The sequence below is a fragment of the Myzus persicae genome, unplaced genomic scaffold (assembly GCF_001856785.1).
Source record: "Myzus persicae strain clone G006 unplaced genomic scaffold, MPER_G0061.0, whole genome shotgun sequence".
Taxonomy (NCBI): Eukaryota; Metazoa; Arthropoda; class Insecta; order Hemiptera; family Aphididae; genus Myzus; species Myzus persicae.
Window position 1 is genome coordinate 923641 of NW_019102823.1, and position 13112 is coordinate 936752.

At 26.6% G+C, this 13112-nt stretch overlaps 1 protein-coding gene across 1 annotated transcript; it reads left to right on the plus strand.

The window, feature by feature from the left end:
* Positions 1 to 5675: 5675 nt before the first annotated feature.
* LOC111033184 lies at positions 5676 to 11592 on the plus strand. The gene is made up of 8 exons (XM_022313825.1): positions 5676 to 5868; positions 6136 to 6358; positions 6450 to 6514; positions 6602 to 6742; positions 7562 to 7738; positions 9057 to 9272; positions 9350 to 9403; positions 11485 to 11592. Exons 2-8 carry the CDS (start codon positions 6166 to 6168, stop codon positions 11524 to 11526), a joined length of 888 nt encoding a protein of 295 aa, XP_022169517.1. The 5' UTR covers positions 5676 to 5868; positions 6136 to 6165; the 3' UTR covers positions 11527 to 11592.
* Positions 11593 to 13112: the final 1520 nt, after the last annotated feature.

The following is a 13112-nucleotide window of genomic DNA, read 5'->3' on the forward strand; positions in this document are numbered from 1 at the left end:
TATGTACTTATTGTCAGTTAATTTTATTGGCACTACAATTTTTATGTGCTCATTTTCATTTCTTTAATTACTCTTTGCCTTAGGTGGAGTATAATATTTAAAATTATTTAATAATATTAGTTCTTTTCCGCGTTCGGGAGTAATAACTAATAATTATAAAGTTTTCAATTATAAACACTAACACATAACTCTATTACGCTTTTACCATTTCAGCTATCCAACAAACCACTGAATTTGAATTAGGCTTATCCAAAAATTAATACCATATAGGCCTGCTTTTCCCAACATTTTTCATTCTACGTCTCCCTTGTAAATTTACTAAAATCTCATTCCCCTCCATCTTTAAATTAGAGTTCGGGTGAATTTTTTTTTTGTGAGTTAAAACATACAAAATAACTATATATTCTACAGTATACAACTAATTACTTTTATTATTTTCATCATTTTAAAAATGTATTATAAATCAACTTACGAAGTAATAATATTAATTATTAGGTTATACCTAATATATAATTGTTATCGGTGGCCGATAATCTGATAACTAATATAGGAATTTCAATTTTACACATTGTAAAATAACATAATTATTTTCGTAATTCTATCACCACTATATCCCCCCCGGCCCCCCCTGGAGCAGATTCTAAATTCCCTCTAACCCACCGATGGGCACCGCTGATATAGGTATTACAGTAATAATAATTGACAGTGCAATATCAGCTCGATAATATAGATACCGCAATATCGTATTTGATATCTTTATCGCTATAATAGTATAGAATGATATGAACATTTAAGATGAAAGTCAACGTTACTCTTAAAATCGTTCGCAATCATCTAAGTATAAAGTATAATATATTATTTCTTTAAACTATCCGTTAATCGTTCACAATCGAGTAACACCGTATGTTAAAAGTATATTTTTCACATTACCTATTTTCCCCATTAATCATACCTATCTACTTCATACTAATTAACTATCATTGAAGTAAACAACTTATTGTAAAATTGATTTGCTAAGTAAAATGCTTAACATTGGTATTAACCATATTATGTAGCCAATATAGAATAAAGTTATTGAACTGATTAATTTTTGTATTTTTGGCGTAAATCCAAACAAATAACTGTATAGATACCTAGATGAAATACACACTGAATGTTTTAAATTTTTTAGCCAGTCCGGGTATTTCCTATGTACATTTCAAAATACCACCAAATGATTGCAAATAAATGCAAATAAAGTTATGCATAACTGGTTGGTTATAATAATAGAAGTTGCAAATCCTTTTTTGTATGTTTTTAGGATATCAAAAAAAAATCAACTCGGTATTTAAATAATGTAGGTATGTTGTTCGGAGACCTATTCATTCTATATTTTAATATATTGGCTAACAATACCAATGTTAAAAATTTTCCTTAGTCTATGCAAATTAGTTTTGCTATAAGTATAGTTCACTTAAAATTACAATATCTTAGATCACGATAAATATAGACGAAATATTATCTTATTTTCAACTTCCGTAACTCTAATGATGAGAAAGTGATTCTGTTGGTGCATTTGAGAGGTTAAAATTGAAAATGACCATCAATTTTCAAAATCTCAGCGGAAAAAAAGGAAAAACGGGATTTCTTACGCAAAACCAGTTTTTGCCAAATTCAATTTTGTTTTTTTTTTTGGCGCAAATCCAAAAAAATAACTGTAGATACCTAGATGAAATATACATTGAATGTTTATATTAGCACATTTTCTATAGGTAATTATGACTTAATGTTTATACAATTACACTCTTTTTGAGCTATTTATGGGCATATGACATTTTTGATATCTATTAGTTATTTTTAAATTATTGTCAGTAAAAATTTTTTGTGCAGTCGAAAACTAGAAAATGTAATTGTGTAACCAAACTATAGGACATTATTTAATAATAGCCAAAATTGTAGATATGACCACCAAACACATCAATAACCTGACTTTAAAATTAGAATTATCTAATAGATACATGCTTTAGCATTGATAAATAATCTAGATAATTGTACCTCGAGAAATTGTAGAGGCTTTGAAGCATATTGTTTATTTTAAATATTTTTACCACCATCCCTTCATTGAACCAAAATAAGCAGCAAGGGACATTAATAGTTATTAATTATAATATTTGCCATGGTATTTATGTCGAGTTCTTACGATTATACACTCACGAGAACCCACTCCTCCACCCCCATTTCAGACATGAAGCAATTGCTTCAAATAATCCTATATCCCACCGCCACTGCAGTTTTACCTTTGATATATCTATATTAATGAGATATTTTGCAGGAAATAATCATAAGGTTTTCAAGTATTTTTCTACAATTGCGGTTCTAAATCTCATTCAAATTTTAATTATTTTAAATTTAGAAAACACCCAAAGGGCAATTGGATGTCAGTAAAGTTTAACTTAATTTAATAGTACTATAGTATAATTTTTCAAAATCAAAATGTACGATGTGATTACGTTCTATTTTGGTATATTGTAATATTATTATAGTTAAGGGGATCGGTGGTTGACAGTTTTTAAGGAGTCCGAAATAGGCAATTTTCAAACTGCATACACGCAGGTCTTGTGAATATGCGCTTAGTAAGTGATGATTAGAAGTAAACAATTTATGCTCATTTGTATGCACTTTTTTTCCATCCTACCGATTGACCTAAGAATGCTATAATATTTTAGCAAATTGATCTGAATTAGTTATAAAATCTTCTTCAGATCGGCTAGTCTACATTTTAAGATTTCTAATAATCAACTTTTGAAAATTCCAACTGTGCTCAGTTTTTGTTTTGGGTGTTTAAACGAATCAGATTTCAAATAAATTACATATTATATAAATTGCATTTTCTATAATATTTACTTGTATATAAAATAAAAAATAAGAAGGATCGCTATATAAACTCGCACAAAAATCTCACTTATGTCAAATGTCAACATTTTTAATATTTTACTGAACTCACAGTCAAGTATATTACACCAATACAACTAAAAAAACGTTCGCGATTTCTGTGTTTGTGCCGCGTTTCCACACCGAAAGGAACGAATTTGAAGTATACCGAAAATTGATCCGATTTATAGTTGTTTTTTTTGTGTTTTTCGCGTAACGATTATTAACGATATTAGTCCACGCAATACACAGCGTGTAACCGTAAATACACATTATCAATTATTGTCTATAATTGACGTGTACCCGACTACCCGAGTGTCCGGCGCTGGCTACACGAAACACTTGACCTAGAAACCTTGGTCTACATCAGTCGTGGGTTTTCCGCTACACTTGTAATATTATGTACCTAATTGTATAATATTATAGTTTAAAATGTATATATGTATTACTATACGTAGGTAGGTACTCTATTTCGTGTACGCTCGAGTGCGTAGTCCCATGTTATATTATTACTATGTGTGCCACTGTATCTTATACATAATACAATATTATAAAGTACCTACCCATTATTATTTTATAGAGTACAGACACACACTTACAGCAAGTCGTGTTCGGCCAGCTCCGTTTGGTCACAGAATCGTATCGTTCGATATGGCCCAATATATATTATAAGTCATATTATACATTTCTGAAACCTATGTACAATATAATAATAATATATTTGTGTTTGTGGTCAGTCAAGTGTACTGCAGAACGTTATGGTTGTAACCATATCTTTGGCCGAATTTGTTTCGTAATCCTGGTATACTTAAGAATTGCATAAACAAGTGGCGGATTCAAAGGTGGGTTATTGATCATTATATTATTGGTTCTTATTTAAAACTCATCTATATTGAATTGGTAATTATTAGTAACTTACAAGTTTAGCAGTAGATTACTAGATTACTAGTATAGTACTTACAATAGGCATACCGAGTAATAAATTCGTTGCTAATTTATTATAGGTATGTGTCATAGTGATTCACTTTCCCATCAAGAAAGATACTTAGGTTGGATATTGAAACATTATTTCGATTACTTATTGTGTATACCTACATACGAAAAAACATCATATTGAAAATTAATACATTCATCGTTTTCATCGCTTAAAATCTGAAATATTAATTGTTAAACAAGAAATCTCAAATAAAAGTTTTAAAAAATAAATAATATTAAAAAAAAACTGTACAAATCTATATTGGAATAAATTACATTCATATTAATACATTTATCGCTTCGCTCAGAATCTAAAAATGTGAAGGGATATTTTAACATAGCAAATCTAGTTTTGGCAATATTAGTAGGTTGTATTGACTGTTGATCACAACTCATAAGTCATAAGCAAGAATTTTCTAAAGCCATTGACCGATTTTCGGTCAATTCACATGTGTTTTATTGTAAAAAGAGCTAATTATAAAGATACTATGACTAGAAAGGAAAAAACAAAAGTAGGAAAGTATCCAAATTATACATGCTTGTTTTATTTATTATGTGGGTATTTGAAGTTATGCTAGTTTTTGATTTTACAACTTCAATATAAAGTAGGTAAATGTTATATTGAATATTACTTACCCTCGAAGATGGACAGAAAGAAATATTTTCTGTTTTAAATAAATTGTGGCATTTTATCCTATTAATATTGAATTCTTAAGTTTTTTTTGATTGAAATGTTACGTAGTAAAATCAATTTGGTGTTGATTGCTATATATTATAGCTTAGATATTTGCTAAAAGAAACTTATAGTAATAATCAGTCACATCTTACAAATACTTCAAAAACTTGAATTATAAATAAATTTAAAATTAAAAGAAATGTTTATACTCTTATAAAAATGAATAAAAAATCATAAACTTTTCTTTAAAAATTAAAATAGAAACATTTACAATCTGTAACATAGGAACAATAAGCAAATTGGATATTAGAATAATATTAACATCACATGAATAGTATGAGGAGGGAGGTTGTCCAGTGACAGTACCCTCAGGAGGAGTTTAGGTTAGGGATTTAATAAATCCCTATACCAGCGTCTTTTTAACCGACGAGGAGGATTTTCAGGCAAGTTTACTCTACCTTAAATGGCAATAAGTGGGCATGAAAGGCTAGTTTTGAGTGGAATTTATTATAGTGATTGGATGCAAAAAATCATAAACTTAAAACTTAAAAGAATATAATCATTGTAGGAAACAATACCTATTAATCTAAATTAAAGTTAACAATAACAATTAACAATTCAAATTTAGGTTTTATTTACCTACATCATTGCTTGGTGACGAATGAAAGATTCTTTCTAAATTCTAAGTGATAAATTGTATAATATATTATGTATTAAATAGTAAAATCACATTTCAATTCTATTATTGTTGTAATATTATGTAAACGTAATAGTTTCCCTACCTATTTTTACTATTTATATGAACATTTATTACCTAAATATGAAACACTATTATTATTTAAGTAGTTTGTTCTTAAAGATAAATTTTTGCTGAATACTATGGTGTAATTATAATTTGAATACAATTTTTAGTTTTCTAATTATAATTTTTTAAAGGTAATAAAGTCGAGTATGTCCCTATCTAATACGGGTTAATTACACTCCGAGCCAGCCTCCGACTTGACCGCCACGCAGACTAGTGGAGAAATTAGTGTGCGATGTTTTACGGGACGTTTTTTTCGGTGGAGTTTGACATCCTTATCAGCTGCCTGCTGTAGCCTTCATGTTTTTCACGTTGATAGTAGTTGATAACTTGATGAGTGATGACCGTTTTTTTTCGGAAATCTACAAAATTATTAATCTAACAGATATTAATTTTATTGTTTAAACTTTTAAGTTTTTTTAACGAATTCAGTCGTAAACATAATTTTGGATTTCAAATTTAAATTAACCTTTTGCTCTGTACTTTGTAATGGTCTACTGAACTAGTAAGTAATAGTCACTAAGGTCTAAATTCAATAATATTTTTATTGAATATTTTAATAAAAAAAAATTACTTAAATGAAAGCAAGTATTTAAATTAAATCTTTGTCTGTTCTTCAACATTGATGTGGGCTATTTTAAGCCGACAGGATACAAAGGCGAATGTTGTTTATGATGTTTGTGTTGGTTTCATCATTTATCACTGCATAGGATTGTGGTGAATAAATAAATTAAATGTATATATTTTGAATGCAAATTTTACTCTTTTTCAGTTTACCACTTGTACATCATAATTTTACATTATGAAGGTTTTTTTGGAATGGGTACGTAACCGTTTCACCAAGGTTGACTTAATGCATTTAGTTGATATTGATGATGAAAATCTCCAAGTATTGATATTCCAGAATGGACCCAGCAGAGATGAATTTATAAAAGTTTTGGTATATAAATTGTTGTTGGATATTGATCCTGAGTCTGAATACTCAAACACCTATAGTAATTAACATTTAACAATTATTTATTAATTAAATATAGTATTTGTAGTTAGTTATGTATTGTTACTAATATAATATATGATTTGTTTTAGGTTTAGAATATATACTTGTGTCATTTGGTTTGTTGGATAAAATAGCTGCACAAAATTTTTTAAAAGTAAGCAAAGTTACTTTGTTACTAAATCATTGTTTTAGGGTATTGTCAATTTTAATAAAAAAAATTATTTTTAATCTATATTTATAGGGTAATATGTCAACAAAGTTACATACAGCTACATGGAAAAAAATTATTGAATCTTTGATACCAACTACAACAATCACTACTCAATATCCGAGTTATGATGAACTAATGAATGGCATTTACGAAAAGAGTAATTATTTTCGAGTAAGAGTTTATATAAATTTATTTATCATTGATATTATTATTTGTTCAGAGTATAGAGTAGATTATCATGTAAAATGTATTGAGTGGTAAAACATAATTAATTTTATTATTCCATTTATTTAATATTGTGTATTTTAATAATCAGTGTTGAGAACGTTCACTAAAAAAATGAATTTGGTCTCGTTCATGTTCAGTCCTTAATAAACGAACTCGTTTACGTTTGTGTTTTTTTCAAATGTCCACGTTCACATCCATTGAAAAAATAAATTTCTTCACCGGGGCGCTCATTTAATTTTTTTGTAATTTTCTTTTTATAGGAATTATAAAAAGAAAATTCTAAATGTTATTATATAATACAATTTTTTTTAATATATTTTGAACATATATTTATTGAATGGTAAATAAATTGAGCATTTTTAAAATTGTTAAAAAATTCATCAAAATATAAACATTGTTCACGTTCACATTGAATTTGAAAAAAAGTGATGTTTGTGTATCGATTCACTAAGTTTGAATGTGAACTTGTGAATATGCGTTCATGAACAATATTCTTTCCTATGCTTGACCAGCCAAAAGACTGAGAGGAAATAATAGATATGATTTAAAATGAAATGAAATGTTATGGTACATTATTTTTGTACATAATAGATAAATTCTAAACTCTAATGCTTTACTTAGATGCACATTTTATTATATTTCTCTATAAACTATGTTTTTTCGGAGCTTGTTATAATTGTATAACTTATTAATATTAGATTATAACATTTGAATGTTCAATAAACTATAATTGTTCTTTTTACTAATTATATTTTTTTTTAGTCTGTTGAAAAAAAAAATTATCTTCCTCCAGAGCTTATATCAAAGTTAAAAGATGGAACGGAACTAAATGAAAACAGTGAGAGTATTGATGACATTTCAGACCAGTTGATCAAGATCATAAATAAACCCATATTACCTAATGAAAATAATGATTTTAAAACGCCTTCAAATTGTGAGGTAGGTTGTACGAATAAAATATATGTAAATAATCAAAATATATATTATATGTTGTGTATTACTAATAATTAGTAAGGAAAGACCGGATATATATGTTTCTATCGCTAATGAGTCCATGCAATCTTATGAAAGTAAAAATGTGGACGATTCGTTCAATTCTGTGTTTGTGGGAAAAAGTTTTTTTTCATATTTTAGAATATTTTATAAGTTAAGGAATATTTATCTTATTTAGCATATTTTGGAATATATTGTAAATTGTGTAAACAACATATTAATTCATTATTCATTTTAATACTATGGTACCCTGGAAATTTTTTATGTATAATTTTGATAAATAGAATACATACAATGTTATAGCCCCTATCATAAGTTGTCATGCCCTTCACTTATAGACCTTATACTACTAGACAAAAATTGTATAACGACAGCATTATGAGCGGCGTAACAACATTTTGCAGTGCTGTGACTGTCTTGACGAAAAACTACAATAATCTATACCAGCGGTTCCCAACCTTTTTAGTTGTGCGGACCACCAATTTTGTAAAAAAAATCTCTAAGGCCCACTTATATAAGCACATATATATATACATACAGCAGTTATAATAATATAATAATATTATATGGTTCACGGCCCAGTACCAAGCTGCTAGCGGCCCATGGGTTGGGAACCGCTGATCTATACATATATTTATCTTACTCTTCTATCCTATACTACCCTGTGTATGAGTAATTGAGTAATCAAAAAGTGCCTTCTATGTTGTTACGCTTCCCATGTATTGATTGCTTGTCTAGTAGTATAAGAGTTATGTGTTCACTAAACATAAGGGATAACTTTCAAACCTGGCAGTTTTCATATTGATAAGATCAATGTATATGTTTATTGTTTATCAAATATTTGAAAGTCCAAATATTTTGTTGATTGTTTTGGCCTTTGTAAATTATGTTTGTTTTTTGTTTTTAATTGCAATTGCATGATTTTTAAGTTTTTAAAATGCATAAAATAAAAAACCACTTAATTGCAAATATGCATGTTTTTATACATCATTGATGATATAGGGATTGTTATGAAAAAAAAAATGCATATTATTTTGATGTTTTTTGATATGCATATTTTTTAAACTTGAAGAGAATATAATGAGAATATTTGAAGGTTTTTTGGAGAATGTTTTAGGTGTTTTAAGAGAATATAAATCCTGTCCTTACTAATAAGTAATAAGTAATAACTAATAGTCATTATTGATCATATTTAAGCTCAAATAAAAAAATAATAAATAATATACATTATTCAATATATATTTATATATTCTACTATTCATAGGAACAGCTACCAGATTCAAGCTCTGAATTTATGGACTTGGTGTCAATAAAAAAAGAATTTGATGAATGTATTAAGATTTCAAACAACAAAAACATAACTCCATTGATAAATGAAGGCTCAATCAAAATTTCCCTGCAAGATTTTCTTGAACTAATAGAAAAACAAAATTTGATTCATACTGATAATTTAGAATCAAAAATAGAATACATCCATAAGGTTAGTATAAATTAATTTAGACTATATTATAATAAAAGTATTGTTGGTTGAATTTATTTATTTTTTATGTTTTTTAGCTTATTAAAGCTGAGCAAGATTTACAGATTTTAGCTGATTCACTAATAGTACAGGTATAATCCTAGAAAATTCTTTGGTGTATAGTATAAATGTTATAAGTCAAAAACGCCTAGTTTTTATGATGAGAAAACAAAAATTAATCAAAATCGTTGATAAGAATGTTTTGGCTGATAATTAGTTTAATTTAATATTTAATATACCTACTTTTTTGTTAACTATTGTGTAGAAATTTATAATCAATTTTTCATGGTTTTTAAGTGACTTAATACTAGGATTTTTATTTTATATAACTTGCGGTATTAAGGCATACATTTAAAATGTTTATTAAACTTAGATAGTAGATCATTTTAAAATTATCTTATCTGTCAGATACCCATTTCATAATTAAACATTCGTGTTTTGTACCTAATATGATATGACTTAAAGTGTTAAAACTTTAAACCAAAACAAATTTCATTGATAGTGAGTTATACTTATGCCTTACGTGTTCTGCACCAAAAAATTATACAGATATAAAAATGTTTGATCCTAATCATACTGTAAGCCAAAAATGTCAATTTTTGACTTAAGATATACTTAATACCACATACCAAAGAATTATTAATTACACAAGTATTACTTTGAAATAATACAATTATAACAAGATAAAATCAGACATTTTGAAAAGTACTAAAAATATTTTTACATCTTTATGAAATTAATATTTTTACGTATGATCTGACATTATAAGTTTATTTTACTTTTAATTTACATTACTATTCTATATTACTATATGATGTAGTTTGTCCATAATTTAATAATTAAAAGGTAATGAATTTATTATTTTACTTGGTTATCATGTTATATTAACTAAAATAATTGAAATCAATTATAATTTATAGATATTTTAGTTAAAAATTAATTTTTATTTTATGAAATGTTTAGTAATAAACATAAAAATATTTTACTGTCTTCATTGTAATTAAAACAAGTACGACGGCATATTTTTGTTTACAGCAATTAATTAATGTATTGTACCCTCTAACTCAACATTTGATTTGATAAAATTATTACTAATTTAACAACTCATGTGTTGATTGACCAATAAAATTGATAAGTGTTTCTTAATTTTAACAGTTTGTCTAGGTATTCAATATTTCTATATTTTGTTTAGGACAAATCACCATTGCCATTTTGGCATAAAAGCATTTTTGAGTTGAAATATTTGATAAATTTGCTGTTGATCAAACAATTTTAAATATTATAAATAATTGTACAAACTGTAATTACATAATATATTTCATTAAAACGAATATTTAAGGCTGGTTATAAGTATAATATATACAGCAGAAATAAGTTATAATGACTCAAGGGACCCGAATAATTTGTTGTTATAGTTGGTAGAACTAATAAAAGTAATTACATTTGAGAACATATGAACTTACATTTTAATTACATCAAAATTTATTTCAATTGATAGTTATACGTTTAAGTATCATAAAGAAAATTAGGTGATAATTGTATATTATATATTATTTTATTTGAAATCATTTATTGTATAGTATGGTTAACAAATCTTATTATTTAATGGTTTTACATTTGCATGACATTTTTGTCTGAACCATGACTAATAAATACTTGTTAAAGACTAAAGAGTCTTCAGAAATAAAGTTTTGAATTACATCAGTTGAAGAAGTGATGTGGGTTAGTGATTCAGAATCACCCGTAAAAGTTTATATCTAACTGTACCTACTTTTTATGTTGGTAAGAAACTTTTGTACAATTTTTAGACAATAATGCGGAGAAATTTTCATGGTACTTAATATTTGATTTCATCAATATGATTACATACATTTTTTGAATGAAAGATTGACATTAAAAATAATTTTAAAATGAATAGTTTAGTCATACCAATTAACTTTTGAAATTTAAAATTTAACATACAAATCTCACTTAAAGTATCAAATGTTATATACTATGTGTAATGTGTATGTTTTTAAGTTAAAATCATGTATCGGACATTTTAATTTATTTTCTCCTTTTAAAAATCATTAGTAAGCTGTAAATTTAGGAAAAATGATTAGTCTGATAATTTTATCAATATCTTTTAATTTTTCACTACATGTTCAAATTTTAATCCATAATTTTTTTTCAGTCTATGTTGGATGGAAAAGAATTTCAAAAGAACACTAATTGATTATATGTAAGTTAAATTTGTATAATGGTATGTTGAAAATTTACACTTTTTTCGAGCCTGAAGTTTAATATTTTTTACATTTTTTTTGTTATCTAATGTTTAGTAAGACATTTTCATATGGTAAATTATTCGATACTTATATATGAATGTTGTACTTCTTTATATTATACTCATAGTAGCATAAAAATGTGTAAATATTTAAACACAATTTATGGGATTTTCAAGACAATTTTATTAAAAAAAACTTGTTTATAATTTTACTTTTTTGAAAATTCCATTCCAAATGTTTGCACTGGTAATAGTTATAAATAGTAATAACGCATTAAAAACAGCTCTTTTTATAATGTAAGTGAAATCAGTATAAATAATATGATTACAATAAGATTTTCTTTACAACATTTAAAATACATCAAAATGTATAGTTAATATTTAATGTCATTAAGTCAATTAAGTCATTACTTTAAACTTAAGATGTTAAAAGGGTATGTAATTGTCTAGTTTTCAGGGTTATTTAATGTTAAAATAGTAATGTATTAAATCTTAAATTTACATTCTATACAATACACATTTTTTGCTTAAAGAAAAAAATTGAATAAATAAAATGTAGTCGTCAGTTATTTAATTATTTTATACTTTTTCATTTTGAGTCCAGTATTAGTCGAGTATGCTGGTTTTAAATTATTTTGTCCAGGTAGACAAAAATAAATGTCATTCAATAACAAAAATAATGATACCTAATAAAAAAACTAAAAAATTATCGATCTGTACTAACGTAGGGCTGGCAATATTTCACATTTTAATACCGGTATTCAGTATTTGTTTACTTATCGGTATCTACGGTAGGTATTACTCGTTTTATCATAACTTGGTAAATACCTTCCGAAAACACTATACTTCGGTAATCAGTATTTTCGATAAATTTAGAAGTGTTTCAACCCAGCCAAATTTTACATATATTTAAAAAAATTATATTTGTAGTTATTATGATTATATAAATTGTGAGTTATAAATTTAAAAGGCAGTTTTGGGAACAACAGTAATCACAGAATCACGGTACACCGGTATGGCGTCATTGAAATAAACTGCCAGGCGCCAGCCCTATGCTATAACCCAGCGATTCTCAACCTTTTTGAGTTCGCGACCCCCTATAATGTCACATTGTCACCAAGATGTCCAACGACCCTTTTATAATGTAAGCATTAAAAAATTGAACTAACTGTTATTATTGTATTTATTTGTGTATATATATTTCACAAAAAAAGGTATATTATGTACACTTCAATGAACGTTTTTATCGACTACCGGACTATCCAAAAAAATATATATATATATATTATAGCACTTACTATTAATTATAAGATTCTAAGTGAAACATTTTTTTTCCCACATGGATTGACGACCCTAAAATAATTGTTGGCGACCCCCAAAGGGTCTTGTTTTTCAGTCAAATTCTCTGCAGCGCGTTTACCTACCACTTTTACTTTACTTATAATCAGTGTTTTTTTAAATTAATATGCCGTATGAATAAGATATTAATTATTTTCATTCATCATGACATCCATCTCGGTGAATTGTATTGTATATGA

Bases quoted from the DNA above. Each gene is read 5' to 3' on its own strand.
- LOC111033184 (XM_022313825.1), top strand. From the start codon at position 6,166: ATGAAGGTTTTTTTGGAATGGGTACGTAACCGTTTCACCAAGGTTGAC. The intron at 6,743-7,561 runs GTAAGAGTTTAT...ATTTTTTTTTAG, and splicing joins AAAAGAGTAATTATTTTCGA to TCTGTTGAAAAAAAAAATTA. The intron at 9,273-9,349 runs GTTAGTATAAAT...TATGTTTTTTAG, and splicing joins AAATAGAATACATCCATAAG to CTTATTAAAGCTGAGCAAGA.